At 41.6% G+C, this 20,904-nt stretch overlaps 1 protein-coding gene and 1 long non-coding RNA gene across 5 annotated transcripts in view; one reads left to right on the top strand and one right to left on the bottom strand.

The window, feature by feature from the left end:
* LOC125690231 (uncharacterized) overlaps positions 1-14,709 on the bottom strand; it is a 51,010-nt gene extending 36,301 nt beyond the window's left edge. For all 4 annotated transcript variants that reach the window (XR_007375557.1, XR_007375556.1, XR_007375558.1 and 1 more), the window contains exons 1-2: positions 14,599-14,709; positions 12,896-12,964 (exon numbers count right to left, since the gene is read on the bottom strand). This is a non-coding gene — a long non-coding RNA (uncharacterized LOC125690231). The remainder of the gene's footprint in view (positions 1-12,895; positions 12,965-14,598) is intronic.
* Positions 14,627-20,297, top strand: TMEM17 (transmembrane protein 17). Its single transcript, XM_048938428.1, has 4 exons — positions 14,627-15,331; positions 18,125-18,228; positions 18,483-18,596; positions 19,010-20,297. Exons 1-4 carry the CDS (start codon positions 15,088-15,090, stop codon positions 19,313-19,315), a joined length of 768 nt encoding a protein of 255 aa, XP_048794385.1. The 5' UTR covers positions 14,627-15,087; the 3' UTR covers positions 19,316-20,297.
* The last annotated feature ends 607 nt before the right edge of the window (positions 20,298-20,904 follow it).

The raw sequence follows: 20,904 nt of genomic DNA, 5'->3' as shown, positions 1-20,904 counted from the left end.
GGCTTCTTTCTGGGCAGGAGCTCCTCTGAGCAGCACCTAATGGCTGCAGTTTTCCCAGAGCACGACAACTCCAGCCTCCCAGCCTGTGGTCACTGCTCCCAGGCTGCTCCACCACACGGATCCTTCTTATCTGCGGTTTCCAGCTGCCTCCCACGCAGCCTAAGGGGCAGAGGGGACCAGCAGTAATGCCAAGGAGAATCAAGGAAGGTCAAAACAGGACAGGAAAAAATACATCCATTCAGACACACCCAAATATGATTGCTCTTTTTAATTGAGCTTCTAAACATCTACACCCTTAGGACTTCTGATGAACTAAAAAAGTATATTCCCTCTTCTCTTTTCTTCCTGCTGGAAACTGCAATAAAAATGGTTCCTCCTGAACATCTTTTCACTGCCACCTTTTTTCCTTTTCCACCCTTGTCTTTGCCTTTTGCTATTTTGGAGCTTTTCCAATGTGAAATGTTTTCAGAAATGGCAAGATAATGAAAACATTCACAAAGCAATAAAAAGAGATGAAGTAGGAAAAGCAACTACATGTCTTCATGTAGCGCTTTACACTTACTAACATAAGAAAAGGAGGAGAAACATGGCAAAATTAAATTCTGAAATATCCATATATCATTCTGCTGAAAAGAAAAAAAATGTGGAAGTTTTTGTTTAAAAAGTACTTCTGAATACATGAAGCAAGGCATCTTCCAAAAGATAAATCAGCTTTTGGTAAAGCCTCATTTTGTCTATAGGAAAAATTCCACTGGGGGAAAAAAAAAGAAGAAGAAAAAAAAAAACAACTTACCCTAATGGAAGTTTAGACAGCACCACTGCATGATCAGCAACGTGATGCCATGCCATACAAACTGCTTCCCTGCCAATTTAGGACAGAGAGCAGCTTGGGGACCTCAGGTAATGGGAAAAGATATAGGACAGCACACAGTGAAAATGCAAGAACAGTTATTTTCCAGCACTGCTGGAATCAGCGTGACCTTCTCACTCCTCCCCACAAGGAAGAGGATGGCAGAGTCCACGTGGAGAGTGACATGGAAACCAGGCTGGGTCCTGCAATCGCTTATCCCCCCTGTTGTCTCCTCAGGGAGCGCTCACAACATCAGACCGCACTTCCCAACGCTAAATCTGCAAATACACGGCGCTCTCTAGTGTCTTTGTTCTGCTCAGAGAAACCCAAGTATCCCAAGGTGCTGACACCATTCTGGACAGCACAGTATAAACACCCAGGCAGTGGGATGCTCGAGACATGCTATTAATTAGGAAGAGTTTGCTAGTGTGTCTGAGTGAATTGTCTGGTGGAAGCTACTCCGGTTGTCCTGCTGTGGCCCTCACCAGTCTTGCAATGCCTCCCAAAAGGGTCATTTAAACAAAACCAGGCTTTTAAGCCACTGATTGAGATAATTATTCCAGGAAAGTTTTTGATCTAGGATTTCGTTGCTGCAGAACTGCGTGTGCTCCTGCCAGCTCCCAAATAGACCATCAGCAATGTATAACTCTGGTTGTAATTTTGGGGTGCAAGCTCAGAGGAGAAATGCTCACTGAGGAGCTGATCCAGAGATGGCAGCTAGGAGGGCTGGGCAGCTCATTGCCTGTCCATTGCAAAGGCAGGCAGAGAGAGGAGTCTTTTGGGGTCTGAGCCACACAGAACAGCTGCATTCATGCCAAGCAGCATGCATGGGAGCAGCTCTGATGGAATCAAGAGTCCTTCCTTCATGTCTTGCCTCTTCCCCATCAGCACTTCATTGGGGGAGAAGGCACAAGCAAAGTGCCTTCTAGCTGCTGAAGGCGAGCACAAGCCAAACCAGCGGGCACAAACTGGCACCAGCTTTGATATGCTCTTAAATGGCTCGTTGATCCCTTTATTACTACACTTTCCACCCCGTTCCGGCGCCTCTCTTGTGCTTCTCTGAGGATGACAGCTCATGACAGAAACACAGCACATCCCACAGACTCATAGCCTCAGGTTCGGCTGCATTTGCCTAAATGACAAGATCAATGTGGCAATCTGCTGCAGAACATATGAGATTCCCTCTCTCTCTCTCTCTTTGTCTCTTTCTCCTTTAATATACATTTCACATTAAATCAGCATCCAAAGGGAGGCTCTTCTACTGCCTAGAAGAACATATTTTCTGAGCTTGCAATGCAGTCTCGTGATGGGGGGAAATACATTTGCACCGTGTAATTGATTTGATGTATGCCACATTTCTCTGGGATAAACACCATCCCCCAGACCCCTCACATTCCAGCATTTCCAGCCTAAGCTCCTTGTTAAAGTGTGCTGGGAGTCCATCAAAGACACTGAGTAGTTTTGACGTGAAGATAAATGCTCTTATCTTCAGCTCCCAACATTGCTTCTCTGAATAAGCACTCCTGACAGTTTTTGTTGTTTAAACTGCTCTTCAGCTAAGGATGGCAATACAGAGAAACCATTTAATCCACCTTTGATTTCAGCAGACTTCTCTACTGAGAAAATAAACTATGCTTGTCACCAAACCAGATGACTTCCACTGGGACACACCACTGCAATTCATAGGGAACAAACTACAGCCTCATCCAGGCAACACACTTCAGCACCTAACTAAACCTGTAGCTTAAGCTTATCTGTCGCTTTACGGGCTTAGCATGTTGCAGAAGGAGAGTTTCTCCAGAACCTCAAACACAACTGCAACACACCAGCAAAACTAAGCATTCTAACGGCACTGTGCTGTTGAGGAACATTATTATTTTACAGGTAGGCAAACACTAAAATTTAAATAAGTATCTTCTAGGGACCAGTTTGAGGACCAGGAAAAAACTTGGTTCTCCAAATCATCCATCCCTTACTATAATAAGCCGACCCTCGTCCCAGAATATGGGACTAAAAATCCTGCTTTGTGTTTTCAGTCACATTTTGCTGGAGGCCAAACTACAGATCACAAACGCAAACATAAAGGCAAACAGCTCAGCTGGAACTGAGGGAAAACCCCACTGATTTGGATGGATCTAAGATTTCACTCTCTGCCTCTCTTCATGGAGATTAAATAAATGTTCTCTGGACCCATAAGTGCCACATATGCCAGAGTTCAATGAAATACTTACTTTAGACATACAGAAAAGTTGCAGTCCTTCCCAGAAGTATGGCAGGGGATGAGTTTTAGGGCCAAACATGCATCCATTTCAAGCACCATAAATCCCAACCACGTGTCTTTAATACAGAGGAACCGATTTGGACAAGAAAAATAAAAATCAAAGAAAAATTCATAAGAATAAAGTGCAGAAGAAATAATTCAAAATATGTAAACTACATCAAGAAGAAAAAGTCTAGGAAAAAAAAAAAGGTCTTTGAGAGCCCCTGGAAGCAGAGGGAACAAGAAGGTTGTAAACAAGTCAAACAGTGTCTTTGTAATCAGCATTCACACTAGAACATGACTGGGGTTAGGATGAGGTTGAGGAAATAGCTATTCTGGAGGTGTTTATCTTGAAACACTACCTGACATGCAAGAATAAATGATAAGAGGAGAACTGAGAAAACTCAAAATATCCTACTGACATGTGGCAGCCAGAATAACAGCAGATTTCTAGATGCACTGGTCAGCAATAAACTGAGGAAAAAACTGAGCTCATAACACGAATATGGAAATCATCTTTACACAGTTGTTACTGCTGAGAGACCACAATTATATGCATCTTTAAGAAGCAGGCCAAGATCACTGTGAGATGAGCTCAACAATTGCTAAATTCCCAAAAATGGTGAGAAAAATCATGTAACTTAGTGTGAAGACCCTTCAGAAAAGAAAAAATCTGCTTCTGCATTTATTAAGTCAGTGAAACTACTCTGAATTTCTAGTAGAGGAATCCAGCTTTGATTCTGCCCAGAGCATTCTGTAGGAGCCTTTGAACTCTGGCAATGAAATATTCAGCTGCACAAATCAACAAGCCTACATCAGTGACCAATTCCAATGAAGAGTCAGAGGGGTGTCTAAAACAAACAGTATTTTCAAAGAGTTTCTGTTAAAATTTTCAGATTGGAGATAAACTCTGTATTTTTGGACTCACTTGAAAAGTCACTTAAACTATGCACACACTCATATTTCAGGGTAAAGTTCTGAACTGACTATAAATGTAACTCCATCCCTCTACTCCACAATATGCTAACCACAAAACAACCCAAATTTAATCCTGTGCTTGCTGAACACAGTATGCTTCTGGTCCTACATGCTAACTATGGTAGCAAACTGCCTCAACAGGAGTGGGTAGCCTTTGCATCCATTGACTATTGGTATCTGAATTCAAGCAGAACAGACAGAAAGAGCAGTTACAAATGGTGAGCCATGCTCAGGCTCCAGCTATGTAAATGCAGACCTCTTACTGAGGAGCTTACAGGGACACAACCCTCCTCCCCAAAGCCAAAAGAAAACAGTGCAAGTGAGAAAAAAAAACAGAACACCAAAGTATACTGTACATACAATCTCATACAACTATGAGAAACCGGGCAAAAATATGGCACCTACCAACCTAACTTCTGCTGCTTTCAGCAGGAACAGATTTTTTCTTTAGAATAAACAGTTGCCCTACTTTGGTTTGGTTTACAACAGCTACATTCTAAGGTACCTCCTGAAAGATACCTGGAAAGCCAAGCAAGCCACAGATAGGCTACAGATGTTATGTATCCCAGACTTGAGTTTTAGAGACATCCTGAAGTGTCAGACACTGTCAGTTCTACATGCTATTTGAGAAATGGCATTTCTATCCATTTAATGAGTCAGCTGCAGACTTCAGTTTTGAAGTCTGACCCTATCACACAAATCCAAGTCCAGTCTAACTGGATTCTCGCTACAATCTACATCAAGGACAATAAATACTACTTCCAGTTCTGATATGATCTCCATGGTGGAAGCTGTGCCAAATTGTATCAGCTGACTGCCTTTTCTCTACGGTTCTGACCATTGTGCTTCCCACTGTTTGGAGAGTTTGCCAAGGTCAGTCTGTAAGATCATAGGGTTTCCTACACTTGTGTCCAGTGGCTGAAAGAAGTGATGCTCAAAACAACCATGTACAGCAGTGCTTGTACAATGGGGAGCATAAGCAATGGGGACACACACCAGTTAGCGACCTGTCAAGTTCAGTAGTTTTCTCCCAAGTCTACAAACACTTCATGCTGTCTGTAGATAGGGTGGAAACACTGAACACATTTCTGTTTATTTGTTGTTGATTGCTTTGGTGTGTTTGTTGTTGTTCTTTTTTAGGTCTGTAAAGAGAAAAACAAAGTGTTGAGTAATTTATGCATTAAACTGGTTAATAGTCAATTTTTATTTCCTTCTCTCTTACAAGTTACAGGATCAGAGAGAAAAATGTACCAACATTTTCTCACAGAGCAAAATTGTAAGCAAGTACTTCATCTCTTAGGCTTTAAATCCCACACTGCTCAGACTCTGCACTTCAGCCAATGGCAGACACAACTTACCAGAAATTCTCCCTGGAGCTACAAAGGGATTATCTAGTGAGAAAAAATCTGTCCAAAAAGCAGAAAGGCAGCCATTGGTTTTGATTCTTGGTTTCTCATCATCAGGCTTAGGAAGTCACCGTTTCTGTACAGCACTGAGGAAGTATCATTTGAAATTAGCTTGGCAGCGTCAGCACTGACCCTCTGCTATGGCGTTTTGCTCCTCCATATCAAGGCAAGCAGTTAGATCAAAGTGAGCAGGACTACATGAGTCACTCATGGTCATTTTGCTGAGATCTGGTCCAAACTACTTCTGTGTGCATGTCTCAGTGTGCTCTCTTGCTATCATCATGCATAAGTAGTGCAGCTGGATCAGGACTGTGCTTTTTCAGCATGCCTTCAATACCTTATGGCATGGCGTAGAGATGAGAAGACTGGGGATTGAGTCGACTTGATCAGCTACAGTTCTAGGATTTTTTAATCTGTATAGCATTTACCAGTGGCATTGTTTGTATCAGTTGCAGGTCACAGACGTTTTTAATCTGTATAGCATTTACCAGTGGCATTGTTTGTATCAGTTGCAGGTCACAGACGTACCTAAGCAGTGCACTAATTGCTGGAGGACCTTGTACTCACTACAAAATTGATTACAATTGAGAGTACTCCTGCATGAATTAACCTTGGTGCATCAGAAAGGAAACCACTCTGAGCACACTGTAGTGTGCATAAGGGATTACTGCATAAGCACAAGGATTGAAGGCAGCTAAGAAGCCCCTCCAGCATACTGTGCCACTAGTCACCAGAGCAAGAGCATACCAGCATGCCAGCAGTGCCACACTGATCACTGCATACTTGTGCTGTCTGAGACATCATCTGCAAGGAAGAATCGAGGTGCACCCACATGGTGCATTTGTCTCTACACTCTACTGCTAGATTTAACCCATTGCCATAATGAAGATGTATAGTATTGGGAGGACAACACAGAACTGCTTGTGATCATGGAGGTTTTTGAAGTCAGCAGTGATATTAAGGTCCTGTGTCTTGGTATAACCCAAGAGTAACTTTAATTTCACAAGGCAGAGCCTCTCTGAGGCACAGACCTCTTTATTGCATCTCTAGCTGGGAGCCCCAAAGCAGCTGGATCACCAGCCGTTTTCCAGACTCTAAGCCAATATTTGGCCGTGCAATGGAGCACTACAATTTCCAGAGAGCAGTATGTGAAATTAATCAGCCCAGAAGCCTAAACACCAGCCAACACTTGCAAACTGGATAGTACTTCAATTTGATGGAAGTTCTAAGTGAAAATTTAGGTATTGGTAAGCAAAGGAATTTTGACAGTTTCTCAGTGTCCCAGATTAGAAAATTGCTTATGCGTAAGGAAGTGCAGGATGAAAACCAAATTAATCTGATGAAAAATTCTTCTTTAGATAAAGACTGCATGTTGATATCTTTCTTCATGCTGTTTCTTTTCATTGCTACCTAACCTATGCTCAACATGGTCCTAATTTCTGATCCCACTAATATCACAGCAAGACAAGTTAAGGCTCAGAGGAATGGGATGAAGCCTGTTATCTAGGTTCCAATGCTCACTACCCTTTCTGTAGCAGTCCTACCCGAGAAGTATTTCTTACTCTATATTCAGCATATGCTGACCCAGCTCAAATCAAGAGTGGACAAGAAGCAAGCTCTCACTGCACCAGCAATTACAAAGATCACTGCAGAAGGTTGTACTGAAGTTGTATGGCTTGCTTTATGTGAAAAAAAGAGAAAAAAAATCACATCATTAATCTACTTCAGCAAAGTGCTCAGTGCTATTAGGACCTTGATTGGGCTCAATCAATTTCAGGACTGAAAATGTTTCTACAAGAGTTGTCTACTCTTAGCAAAAATAAGCTCATCCCAAGGAATTAGAGATTTTCACCTGTTGCACTCAAAGCTCTAGTAGGTAAGTTTTCTCCCACAGTAGGGTGACATTGTGAAATTTAACTGTTCTTTCTCTCTGCTTTGAAATGCATATAGTGAAAAGCTACTCCAAAATATTTGTCAGGCAGGCATTCACTCTTAGAAAGACATACTGAGAGCAAAATGGAAATAACAGAAGGATAAGATATTCCATCAATTGAATTCACCCTTCACAAGGATGCGACTTTTGGACTTAGTTACTGGAATACAGCGCGTTCCCTCCCAGCAATGCAGAATGCATCCCTGGCAGGATGCAGCTCTGTGCACCTCTAACCGGCGGCTGTTCAGTCACTGTGCAAGCTGGGGCAATCTGCAAGCTTTTCTGTGCCATGTCTGCTGCCTGCAGACGTTCCCACAAGTGAGGGTCAGTGGGATTCAGGAATAGACTCTCAGCACAGAACCTTATGCCAGTGCTGACTTTCACAGAGGGACTGCCTAGCAATTTTTCTGAGATGCTCTTAAACTGGGACTCCTTGAAGCAAGGCTGAATGTCAAGTTGGCTGTGCCAACAGCTTTAAGATTGATTTGTAAAGTCAAGCAGCTAACTCAGATCTGATGTTAAAGGTCCTCCCCATCTGATAACTGAGACTTTTACAATAGACAGTCTTCATGAGGATTGCTAAAATTCACCTCCAGGGTTCTCCAATCTCACAGACTTGTAGGAAAAGAATCTCCTTTACAGTATTACACTCTGAAAAATCCACTTTCAGCACAGGAGCAACCACTGACTTACATTCCTTCTGCTCACTTTTTTTTTAAACAAATTCACCTGCAGCGAGCAGTAAAAAATCTCCAAGAAAATGTTATGTATGCACATAACACGTGCTGTTGTGTTTCAGGAAACTGATACGGAGTTCAGAAATCAGAGGATAAGAAGAAAGGTAACACCACAACTAATTCTTCAAAGTAGAAGACCATGCACAAAAACCACTGACAGACTCCAGCCTTAGGAATTCCTTTCCATTCCACATTTGGCATCAAGTTCTTGCTGATTTCTGTACTCAGACATATTTTCCTTCAGGGAAAATACATTACAGTGAGAACATTGCCCATGATTTTATAATACGTATTTATGAAGTTAATTATACGCCTCTCAAGGCATCTGTTAATCTGGGCAGGACAGAAATATCAGTCCTGAGTCCTAGTAGAGTAGGTTGCCACACTTAACGTTCAAGGAAAGAACATGTCCTTTAGTTGTGATCAATGAGGGCTTTCTGATACTGCAGCAGGCAGTTTGAAACACTTCTTTTGCCCTTTCTGCCCATTTGGTTTCCTCTCAGTGACATCAGGGCAGACCTACTGTGACAAACATCTAGCATAAACGAGCACAGATCCATTCGACTAGACTTGTTTTATCTATAAAAGAGCAATTGGGGAGTACAAGATACAGAAATCAAAGGGTAGCTGGAGAAAGAATTAGTGGCATGTCTATAATGGGTAGGATGAGAAGTAGAAATCGAGGAAAGTGTGGCTTAGGTTAGATACTAGTACTTCATTTTGTACAGAGATAGTTAAGCACCAGAATAGATGCAGCCAGGCACCTGGAGTTGTCACTGTCATTGGAAAGGTGTGGTTTAGACAGGGTTGGCCAGAATGAAATTGGCTCTCCAGGGCTTGCCAATTTACAAAGAGGATTTTAGAGAAGTCACAGATACACCAAGTTACAAGAGGCAAAACCTGGTGGACATTCATAAATTTTTTAAAGGCAAGAGAAACTAGTGTAGTGCCTCCATGTAGAAAGTGGGTTTGTTGGTTTCTGCTTTCCATTTTAACTACTTCTGACTGACCATGTTGGCAAAATGCATAATGTCACACCATAATACAAAGTATACAGCACCTCAGCACAGGTCTTTCTCAGCTAAACTTCGGTAATTTAGTGAAAGAAAGCAGAAATTCTCAGAAAAAATAAAATCACAGCATTATGGCACTTCACAGCTTTTCTCACTGATACCTCTAGTCATTTAGACATGCACAAACACAGGCTGAATGTGACTCTCATTGTGGATGCTGCAGTTGAAGAACAACACAAGCCATCTCTTAGCACTTGGTGCATTTCTAATTAGAGCTACTGCACCAGCATCTGATGTTTTAAGATACTGTTGTAATAAATGCTGCAGTTATACACCCAGCATTTCATGTAGGCAGGCAAGATCTTGTAGACAAGTCTGAGGGGAAGGAAAAAAAAAGAAAACTTTCAACTGAGTCCTGTAATAAAGAGTTTCAGGGACAGAGAGGTCAAAGCAAGCTAGACTAGATCCTTCAACCCTGCCTCCTCTACTACAAATGTTAATAACTCAGCATGCAGGAAAGGAAACCCTTGATTTTAAACACCATCTTAAGAGCAAAAATCTTTCTAGACTTTCTCCAGTCTTAAATAACGCTTCACAGATTCTGGTTACCTGAGAAACCCCATCTTCAAATGACAACAGAGATTTAATATTTCAGAGATAGCTGGTTGAAGAGTTCAGAACGATCATTCGTGCTACTACAGCAACTGGTACCACAGCTGAGTCTGAGATACGACAGTGCATATAGCCAACATATACACACAAATAAGAAGTCTCTGCCTTAAACAACCGAAAATGCAATAAAGACAGAATTCAGTGCTCTTCAGAACTTCAGGAAATCACTGTACTCTTTCTCCTGTACTCTTTGATGAGAACTTGAGGCATTTTGTTTTGTTTGGAAACACAGCCAGGAGCTTAAACCTAAAAATACACAGCCAAATTCATATTCTAACAAAGATATACCATAGATTGCAGCAGTGTTGCACTAGCATCCCCAAAAGCATAACTCACGATGCTTGAACTAAAGGTGCTGAACCAGAACTCTGCCTCTGTGGTATTTCTAGTCATCCTCAGAATCATCAGTCTGGACATGAAGTATGGACAATGGAAACGCACCGATGCTGACCTGACAACACAACAGGTACCTTTATATTCAACAAAGCTACAAAGGAGAGAGAGAATTTGCTCTTGTTTGGAAATACAAATGCATATCTGAATATCCAAATAACCAGCCTAATTTTTAGGGTGCTGCTACAGCACAAACATAACAAGGACAGAACAAACATAAGCAGTAAATGCACCACTCCTTCCCAAGATCAGCTTTCTGGGGAAACCCATCAGAGAAGTGAAGGCTTTGGATTGTACACATAATATTTAGGATAGCTAAAACTACCACCAGAAAGCTGACCTCACCTCCCCGTGCACGCAAAGAAGATACCAAGGCTGAAGCCATCACACCCTCTAACAAATAATTCTCTGTAAGCTGCCAAGGTCTGCAGAGTGACTCTAGATCTGAGGTAGGATTCTCAGAGTGCATTTCTGCACAAAGAGGACAGTTTGGCTATTCTAACTGCAGAGCAGACAAAACATGCTTTGCTGAGAATAACTGAGAGCCCCTGCCAAGTTCCCTCATATAACCTCAAAGAACAAGTCTCAAGTCTGGTTGTCTTGAGTCCTGCTAAGGTGCACAGGTGTAACTGAGGCAGAATGTGTCCTCCAAGCAGAGGATGAAAGCACAGGATGATAACCAGTTTGCTGACAAAGCTCATGATGAGAAAAACAAGACTTGAAGTCTGTTTGCAGTGCTATAACATGCTGTTCTCTGGCTATTCCTCAGCCACTTCTAGAAAAGAATGGACTCATCTGCATTAGTCAGATCATGCAGAGAATGAAAGAATCTTGGAAAGGACCTGTAAAGGCCATCTAGTCCAACTGCCCTGCAATGAACAGGGAGACCTACAATTAGATCAGGTAGCTCAGAGCTCCATCCAGCCTGACTGTGAATGTCTCCAAGGACGGGGCATCCACCACCCCTCTGGGCAACCTGTGCCAGTTCTTCACCACTCTTAGTGCAAAAATCTTCTTTATATCCAATCTAAGTCTCCCCTCTTTTAGTTTGAAATCATTTCCCCTTCTATCATCACAGACTGTGCTAAAGTTTGTCCCCTTCTTTCTTACAGTCCCTCTTTAGATACTGAAAGGCCACTATCGGTGTCCCCAGAGCTTCCCCTTCTCCAGGCTGAGCAGCTCCAGCTCTCTCAGCCTGTCTTCACAGGGAGGTGTTCATCAAGAATTTTTGTGGACGTGAGAACCTAACTCAAAATGCACACACTTGCTGTAGTCTCCTTGTGTATCACACAGATCTCAAGTACTTTTGCAACACAAATGGTAAAACTTGTTTAATAGCAGTGCTAGCCTTGAGACTTTCCCAATGTGCTTGGCGAAACTACAAATCAACAAAATAAAACAAGCAGGGGAGCTGTTCCATCTAAATGCAAAGCACAGGAAGGACATCAATCCATGGGTGCAAGTAATAGCCTTTTTGTTGTTGTTTTTGAGGTCTTTAATGTCTTTATGCTTAGGACTGAAATAACCGAGATACATTTAACGCACAGCACGACAGCAGCAATATGCAATGTTTCAAACAGGAGCATCAGACTGATCTCATCAGAAACAATAATTGTTTACCAGACACAAATACCCTGTAGGTGTTAAACAAACACCAGGGACTAATGTACAAGTGACACAGAGAAAAGATTGTCTCGAGGTACTGCACACCAGGAGCACAGCTGTGGAATTTCTCTGACAGCACTGTCACAGCTCATAACATGATCCTTTCAAACACATGCATTCGTGGCAGCTGTAATTTGTTCAAACTCACAATCTGCCACTTCACTCTGAGAACAGGAGGAGAAAGCAAGCCTGTGTTCTGTTTGCTTGCTCATATCTTAACCCACCAGCACTTTTTACATTTTACAGCATTTCTACCAAAACACTGTGCAGGTATTAAGGATCAGGCAAAGAAGTGTGTTATTGCTGTTGCTTGCACACTCACAACTACACAAAAGGCAGACGCACAAGCATCCCAGGGAAAACAGTATTTCTGAGATTCCACATCAGCAAATTCAGAAATACAGCGATTACAATTCAGGTACACAGACAAACCACTGGCACCATTTAAATGAACTCTGTGTTTCTGAAATGTCAACTGTAAAAAACTGCTGATATTTAATTTCATTAGATATACTGCATCTGGTGTTTATGGCTTAGAGCTGTTGCCAGAGAGCCCCAGGAGCTTTGGTCTGGGAGCCAAGCCAGTGTCTACCAACTTAGTTGGACTACTGTGGATACACAAAGATCCAATATTCCTCTGATTTAAAGCTTTCAGGCAGATTTTCAGAGATTTCTATTTTATTTATAGCTAGCATGTGTGGAGAGAAATAAAATGGTCATGTAACATGCTGTGCAATGGTCTTATTGCACATGGTCTTATTTTGAAGGACAGAGTTGGAAATCCGGTTATTTCTACCTTAAACATTAAGACAGGGATAGACACAAAGAAAGAAAAAGCCAAAAACAGTCTCATCACAAACACTATTAACTTATGTATTCATGCAGATGGTCATCGTAACTGTTACAGTCACTTAACAGTTAAACCTCTGTCCTCCTTCCACTCCTTATGGCCCACATTGATATCCTTATGTTACAAGGAAACTCTGACCTGTCTGGGTGTTCTAATCCATGAAGTTTTAATATTCTCTTGCTTGAAACTTGAGTAGGTGCTCTCCACCTGTAATATAAAAAATCAGAAGTCTGTTCATAAAGTGGGCAAAAAATGTGTGCTTTAGTGTTAAAAAAAAAACACCAAAAACCACCAAAAACAGAATTAGTAAAAACAAAGAGTATATTCCATCTTCAGAATATTTTAAGCATCTGCACAGACAAAAATATTAAATGAAAATGCACACAATTTTATTTCACAGGGATGCGTTGGATGCTTGGCCATCTGCTGAAAATGTAAGGCTGCCAAATATCACAGATTCACACCTTGAGTCTGGAAATTGAGTTCACATGGCAAATCCATGCATCTCTTGTGGTGCCTGCATTCCACCAGCCCTTCCTTGACTGACTACTTAGTTTTTCACTTCAGTGACTTCTAAGCTGGATTGCTTCACAGTTTTTGAAAGAGCAGAACCCAATCTTGCAAAGTCCCACTGACTACTCTAGAGCTGCTAGTATGGTGTATGTTAGACATAATTTTAGAATTGGGGAATGTAAGAACATCAGAGTGCATGATCACGGCCCCTGCTCAAAGCCACTGGCAACTAAAAAGGAATGGTGTTGTGCAGTCCTAGAAAAATTCTTCCCTTTATTTTTGAAAAAGTAATCAAAAGGAAAATCCTTAAAGATTGAACCTTAATGGGCCATCAGCTTATACAACAAAAAAACCCTGAGACTTCCTTGAGGATCTCACTTAACACAGCCATACTTCTAATTCATATAAACCTATTCCTTGTGTCCAGTTAACTGAGAGCGTGTGACCAGTGTCCTCCTAATCTAAAGGGAGTCAACAAGATCAGGACAAAGGCAACAGCAGCATAACAAAGTTTCAGGCAGTCTCACTGAAAATATCACACAGATACATTATCTGGCCACTGTCTGTAGCTGATTGCTTTATGGTGAGATTTGCAAGACAGTGCAAAAGTCACCCTTACAGTTGTTGAGTCTGGCAGGAAGTACATTCCTAGCACCTACTGGAAATTGGCAAGACAACAAATATAGATTGCACCAGTTAATGCTCAGAAGCCTACCTAACATTAATGTTGGTTTTCATAATGTTTCCTGGTACATTAAAGTCGTTTTTAAGCTCTTCAATTATTTACCAGATAGATAGCTAATTAGCCAGCCATCCACTCACAGATTTTTATCACTGAAACTCTGGCATACCTCCAGTGCCCTCACAGCTCAGAGCTCTGGGGTCCACATCTAGCTAGAACACAACTACACGTACCTCTGTGACTGCAGCTTATATTGCTTTACTCCCCCCTGGAAGCAGACTAACTATTGCAAGCACTGCCATCACTATGCTCACTGCTCCACAAACTCATCTTGTGTAACAAAAGGCACCTCATCTCCTTTATTTTATGTTTTGATGCCTGTAAGGAATATTTCTCACTGAATATCTGCCTCCTTGGGTCCAGGACACGTGCTGAATGATGTGCCCTCTTCTGTGGATTGCAACAGAAACCTCAATGAGCATTTCTCAAGATTAAACCTCACCTGTTTAACCTGTAAAATAGGAATAAGCCTCACCCGCACCTTAAGATTTATGTTAAGAGCACTCATGCAGTAAAGCTTGCTGCCTTCCCTGCCCATAATGGGACATGCACAGCACCCCTTGAAATCAGGAGGTATCTGTAATACCTTCTGCCTTCCAATCTGTTGCCATTATTTGAAAATCACTTCCTCCTCATCTCTTCTGAAGGTCTTCAGGTTGGTTTGCTTTGGGTTTTTGGCCGGTTGGTTGGTTTTGTTTGGGAGGGAAGGCTTGGTGCCGATTCCTGCTGCCACATTTGATTTGCAGAACTCTGCAGTCACATAGCACACCATCCGTCTGCTCGTAAGCCAAGTGGATTTCTCAGAAGTTGAGCTTTATCGGCCGTCTCTTTCTGCGGCTTTCCCAGTGGGATAGAAAGAAATTAAATTTAAACCCGGCTTTAAATTATTCAGAGGTAATTGAGTCTGGAAAGTCATACTCGAGAACGATCAGCCGGTAAAGTACCAAAATGCGATTTTGGGGGAGAGGAAATGGGGAGGATTTGGGAGAACTGACGCGTCACACCAGGCACAACGAAACCACTGCTGTTATCGCTCCTTGTAGTGCAGGGCACGAGCTGCTCCTTCATCCTGGCGATGCGGAACGCAGTTCCCTGCCCGCATCGCTTCTCCCCAGAACGAACCGGCACCGCACCGCGCTTCGCCCCGGCACCTCTCCACGTCTCCACCGCGCCTGCGCGCTCCCGCCCCGTCGCCAGGACGACAGCAGCCCGCGGCATGTCGCTGCCCGAGCCCCTGCGGCGCCGGCTGGGCTCCTTCAGCCGCACCGTTTTCACCGACAGCCGCCACGCCGGCCCGCAGTACCCCAGCGAGCGCGCAGGTAAGCGCGGCCGCCCGCCAGCAACAAAAATGGCGGCGGGAGCAGCCGGGGCGGGGGAGCGCGGCCCTTCCAGGAGCCAAGATGGCGGCGTCAACGGTCACCTGGCGGCCGTCAGGGCGGGGCGCGCTGTGGTTTAAAAGCGCGTGCGTTTGCATAAAGCGTTACGGGTAAAGTCCTTTGTTAGGCCGGCGCCAGGCTGCCAGGCCACCAGAACGAAAAGCATACGGGGTTGTAGAGAACACCAGGAGCAAATAGAAGAACTGAGCTGCTGCTCTGAGCTCAGCAGCCCTCACAGAGGACGGACTGCAGTGCGTGAAGAGGTATGCCCGTAAGCTGCACTTAGACAGAAGAAACTCAGACTGCAACGTCTCTGCTTTCTCCTCCCTCATCCAAGTCTAAAAGGACCATCCCTGAGGACATAATCCATATCCATAAGAAGTGAGAGTTTTTCCTTAGTCCTATTGCCAGGGAAACCTGCAAACAGCCTGCAGTTTTATTCCTTTGCAGTGACGGGAGCCATGGAAATAAACTGTCTGCATAGGCAGGTTAAGTTCATGGAGGTTAACATGAATTTCAACCGATAAATCCATTCCAAGGTGATTAAAGTTATTTCAACACAGGAGCACTCATTAACTTTATGTAGTTGTGCCAGCATAGCTACACTACTAGCATACGTATCAGTTCCTCCTTTCGTGTATCAAACAACACTGAAATAATCTCTAGGCTCCCAGAACAGCTTCTCTTTCAGTCATTTCAGTCTTCTTTCGTGAAAATTCTTACGAGAAGCCTCAGCTTATTGAAAGCAATGGCAAATGTATCATGAATTTCTTTGAGGCCAGGCATTCAAGTCTAAAGTTCACACTCACATACTTCAGGGAGTTGCATCAAATTTGCCACTGCAATACAGCCTGGCATTTTCCTGTATTTTTGCTATTCTAGAAAATAATCACAAGTTCAACTTAGGGATAAAAAGATGAATTATAATTTGCTTGTATTTCTATGCATTCATTCAAAAAATTATTTTAAAACTTGAGCAGAAATTAAAAATACCAATACTGGGTCAGTTCAACCTTTAATGTACCACAATATTTTCATCATCACAATTTAAATTAGAACTCTTGGCTTCTCTCTTCTCACATATGGCTACAAAGCATTGCAATTTCATCTAATACAAACAGAGAAGAAACAATGTTACTTGTGCTTGGATGGTCTTGTTTTTTTGGAAGATGAAAACAGAATCATAGCATCGTTGGTGTTGGAAGGGACCTTTAAAGGTCGTCTAGTGTAACTCTCCTACAACAAACAGCTAGATCAGTTGCTCAGAGCCTGGTCCAGCATCTTTTAAAATTGTATCTGAGTGTCCTCATAAGTCCACAGACTGATTTGTTAGGAGAGCTGAAATAAATTTAGACAGACAGTAAAATTGGTTTTGAAGTACCTATAGATTTTCATTCCTTTGTAGATGTAGTAAAGTGTTGATGCTTAAAAATGGGATTATTAAAAATAGATACTGGTTTTCTCGCACTTTCTATTTCAGTTTAATCAATTCCTGCCCCTCACACCCTGTCCTTAAGGTCTGTCCCAGTTCTATTCCCAAATACTCCTCCCCTCCCATCTAGTCTAGTAACTACCCTGTATAAATGCTCCTGCATCTGGCATAAAGACTTCTGGAACAGATTGTACCAAGATGCATGTGGCTGAACTGGAAACAGGAATGCCAGACTGAGATGGAAGAAAAACAGGTATGGAAATAGTTGGTACAGAAAGAGAAGACAGTGTCAAAAGAAGGGTGGTTCTGAGTTTGGAAGGAAAAACATGTGGCTGTTGGACTAAGTTCCTATTGAATATCATCATGACAGACAGGGGAATAAGACTTGAATACAAAGCAGGTCACAGTGAATACCTTCTAAACATGCTTAGATGCTATCTTCACCAAGTGAAGATATACCTACAGACTTCACTTGACGAAAATCTAAGAAGTAGATCTGTTGGTAATTGAAGTAAATTTGTTGTAATATAAACTTATTAGTTAATATGGCAATAAATGGTTTGTTAAAAATGAACCATTGAATTGGAATGCCCTTAAAATTTTTCCTTGTTTTCAGTTTGATCTTTTAAAACTATGATTAAATTCTACACACTGAATTCTGCAGACTTTAAATTCTGTTTGCTGTTTTTCTTCATTGTATCAACATATTTTGTTCTTACCATTCTTTAAAAGACAAGTTTTAGCTTGACACATATTTAAAATTCTTTAATCAAGATCTAAAACAATTACAGGTTTCTTGCAATGTTACTTTTATCCATGTTTATTTAATGAGTCAGAAAACAAGAATGGGCATTATATGCCTAGAATCTGCTCAGGAAGGTCATCTACAAAATGAAGATAATCCAAGATAATCCAATATGTACTCATCTAAACTCTGACCATCCTCTTAAGAGCAGCAATAAAATTAGCACTTCCTATTTCTGCAGTATCAGTATACAGCAGTACTTGAGCTAAGCCTATCGGTCAGGTTTTTGACTGTCTGGTATTTTATGGCTTACTCCACAGTCAGACACTCAACTTGAATTTATGACTACGTGATAAAAATTCTGTATCATGTGAACTGGAAGTTGGAAATAATATAGCCTAAAATGAGATGGATTTTTAAAAATATACTTTTCATACTTAATTTGATTGAGAAGTGTTAATGCCCTCCTTGAAGCTAAGAAGGAGCACAGACTTTCTGTCAGTTACTGAAAGAAGTTATGGAACAAACTAGGAGTGATAAAGACTTCTTTTATCTGCAGATAACGAAATACTTTCCAGTTTACCACTACAGATGTCCCTCTATTTCAACGTTTACTTTTTCCCATTTTGGTGGCTCAGCACAGTTGTTATGCTCCAGCTGAAGGTGAGTCCTGAAGGAAAATAATGATTTGCAAGTGTAAATTTTCTTATCAAAACCCGCCAGTACAGAGATGGAAGTCACTGGAGTTAGAATTTAGTAGGTTTGTTTGGGGGAATCCTTGAAACTGGAGTCTCAAGAATATTTGAAAGCTGATGTAGCACTGTCAACTTACAGTAGCATACAGTGTGTTCATTTAACAGCTGTGTTCATGTTATAAAGAAGCATGGCAGAAGCTTTTACTCTTTTCTTCCCTCTAGTATCCAGTCTTGTCAGATTACTACAAATTCATCCTGGTCACAATCATGATCCTGACTTCTATAATAGAGGTCATTCGACTCTACCTGGGATACATGGGCAACCTGCAGGAGAAGGTACGTTACCATATGTATGTTTTAATTTGTAGAGGAGAGCTTTTTACAACTGAGCATAAATAAAGCAATCTACCAGTTCATCTGAGAGATTTATGTTGATTAGGTGGTTATTTCTGAGTGATATTGTTTACCTTCTATTACCTTAGCATCAGCTTCCATTAACTTTTGTGGATTTTTCCCTCAGAGGTGACCACTGTCACTCCTTAAAACTGTTTTTTTAAGATACAATTTCTGTTAAAAACACATGATATGGAAACATTAAAGCATCTTATTTTCCATTTCACATTATGTCCTGGCTTTTGGAAGATTTATTTAAAAAAAATGGTTTTCTCTACGAACTTTAGTTCCCCTCTTTTTTTTTTCCCCTCATCTCTAACTGCCGGTTTTCAGATGGTGATGTCTCCCTGTTACAGGTCCCTGAGCTGGCTGGGTTTTGGCTCCTGACTCTCCTTCTGCAGTTACCTGTAATTCTCTTCTTGCTATTTAATGAAGGTCTGAACATTCAGCCATTGGAAAGATCAGTTAATATCATCTTTGCCCTCTTCCTCATCTTCCAAGTTATTGCAGCCTTTGTCACCCTGAAAAGAATGGTAAACAAACTGGCAGCTCACTTCCACCTTAATGAATTTGACAGGCTAGAGGAAAACCCTGCGCGTCATCATTATGGCTCAAGTAAAGAAGGGAATATACTTCCCATGGCTAGTATGGGTCCATGCTGAGGAGTATCATACAACAAGTTTGGGCTGGGGATCAAGCACTCAGGGCCTGAGACACTAACAGAGGCAGGCCTTATGATGCTACAACTCTGTTCCATTTTGTTGGGTCATTATCTATACTTCTACTTCAGAGACATTAAGAAATAGACCGTAAGTGCCAACATTAAACCTCAGAGTTGAGCTCCACTCTGCAAGAAAAATCAAAGCCAGTGATGTAAGTTGCTGAATGGACCAATTAATTTGCACACTGTTACTGGGTAAAGTACCTACAGGGTAAGTTTATGGGTTTTACATCTTAAAAAGTCATGTGCCATTTCTGAAGAACAGAAATCTATTTTCCTAACTGTTTGCACACAGACATATTTTGTTTACAATAAATTCTTTTTGTATGTTTGTATTTACATCAGTTTTTTGTCTATTCTTCCAGATGCTGTAGATATGTAGTTAAGCAAAAACAAGCAAGAATCTTGAAGCCTAGAAAAAACAGTAGGGGTGGCAGTGATGAGAGACTACAGCTTGGGGTGGTCTTCCAGATAATTCCAGCACTAGGAATTCCTTACTAATAAACTAGGGTGGAGTTGTGAAAGTATTCTTTCGCTCAAAACTCCTGCACTCCTCCTCTTCTTCAGTTTCAGTAATTGCTGAATGCTCATTTTTTTCTGTCAGGGAGGGATAAAATAAAATGCATTTTTCATCTGAATCCTTAGTTTTCAGTAGGACAAAAGTAAGCAATTTTCAGAGCTGGCACAAACATCCAGACTGCTCGAAGAAAGGTAAAGAAGTCTGATGTGAAAAAGGCAGAGTATACTTAAAGCTGTTGTGTGGTTAAAGCTCATAGAACCTTTGTGAAAAAGGAAAGCGTTGCACTTTGTTTTATGCCAGAACTCTTTGTTTCAGTGCATGAGTGAACATACAACACATTCTATTGAGTTTCCTTTTCTTATTTTGTTATTGTAGACTGTACACTATCAAGGCACATACCCCTTCATTTTTAAACAAAATGCTTCTACCAACAGCAGAACTGGCTGTTGTGCAGAGAAAGAGCATTAGAAACTCCTTGTAAAGACATTCCTAACCGATGCAGTGGGAATATTGTGCATATTTTCATATCAGTTACGTTGCTGCAGAGTATTGAGGCCAGGGCTGATGAGGTAGAGAAGAAACTTGTAGGATTCATTACAATGACAGATAGCAACATAACAGATCCTAACAGCCCAAACAGAAGCATCATAAACCTTGGAGCTTTTTTTTCCCCAATAACTGTAGAGCGTATCTCAAATGTCTTAGTGCTCTGTAGACATTCAGTCTCCTCTTGACGCAATACAATGGGAATAACTTCAGAGACTGCCTTTCTCTATAGAGGATAGAGTGCAGACCTCCAAGGAGCTCAGCTCCACCAGTAAGAATATCTGGGTGTTACAGAAGTACAGATTAACAGCACAGTGGGAAAGCTGAGCACTGCTAGTTTTCAGTGCCTTCCAGAAAGCAGCATCTTTTCCTTATGTGCACCTACATGCAGTAAACTAAGATCTGAAGAGACAGAGTGATGCACCTATAGTATTCAAATTTCTTGCTTGCTCTAGAGAATGCCA

Source organism: Lagopus muta, chromosome 2, assembly GCF_023343835.1.
Source record: "Lagopus muta isolate bLagMut1 chromosome 2, bLagMut1 primary, whole genome shotgun sequence".
NCBI classification, from domain to species: Eukaryota; Metazoa; Chordata; class Aves; order Galliformes; family Phasianidae; genus Lagopus; species Lagopus muta.
This window is presented reverse-complemented; position numbering and strand designations above follow the sequence as displayed.

Coding starts and splice junctions, on each gene's coding strand:
- TMEM17 (XM_048938428.1), top strand. CDS start 15,088: ATGCGGAACGCAGTTCCCTGCCCGCATCGCTTCTCCCCAGAACGAACC. Junction 18,229..18,482: donor TTGTTATGCTCCAGCTGAAG/GTGAGTCCTGAA, acceptor TCTTCCCTCTAG/TATCCAGTCTTGTCAGATTA. Junction 18,597..19,009: donor TGGGCAACCTGCAGGAGAAG/GTACGTTACCAT, acceptor TCCCTGTTACAG/GTCCCTGAGCTGGCTGGGTT.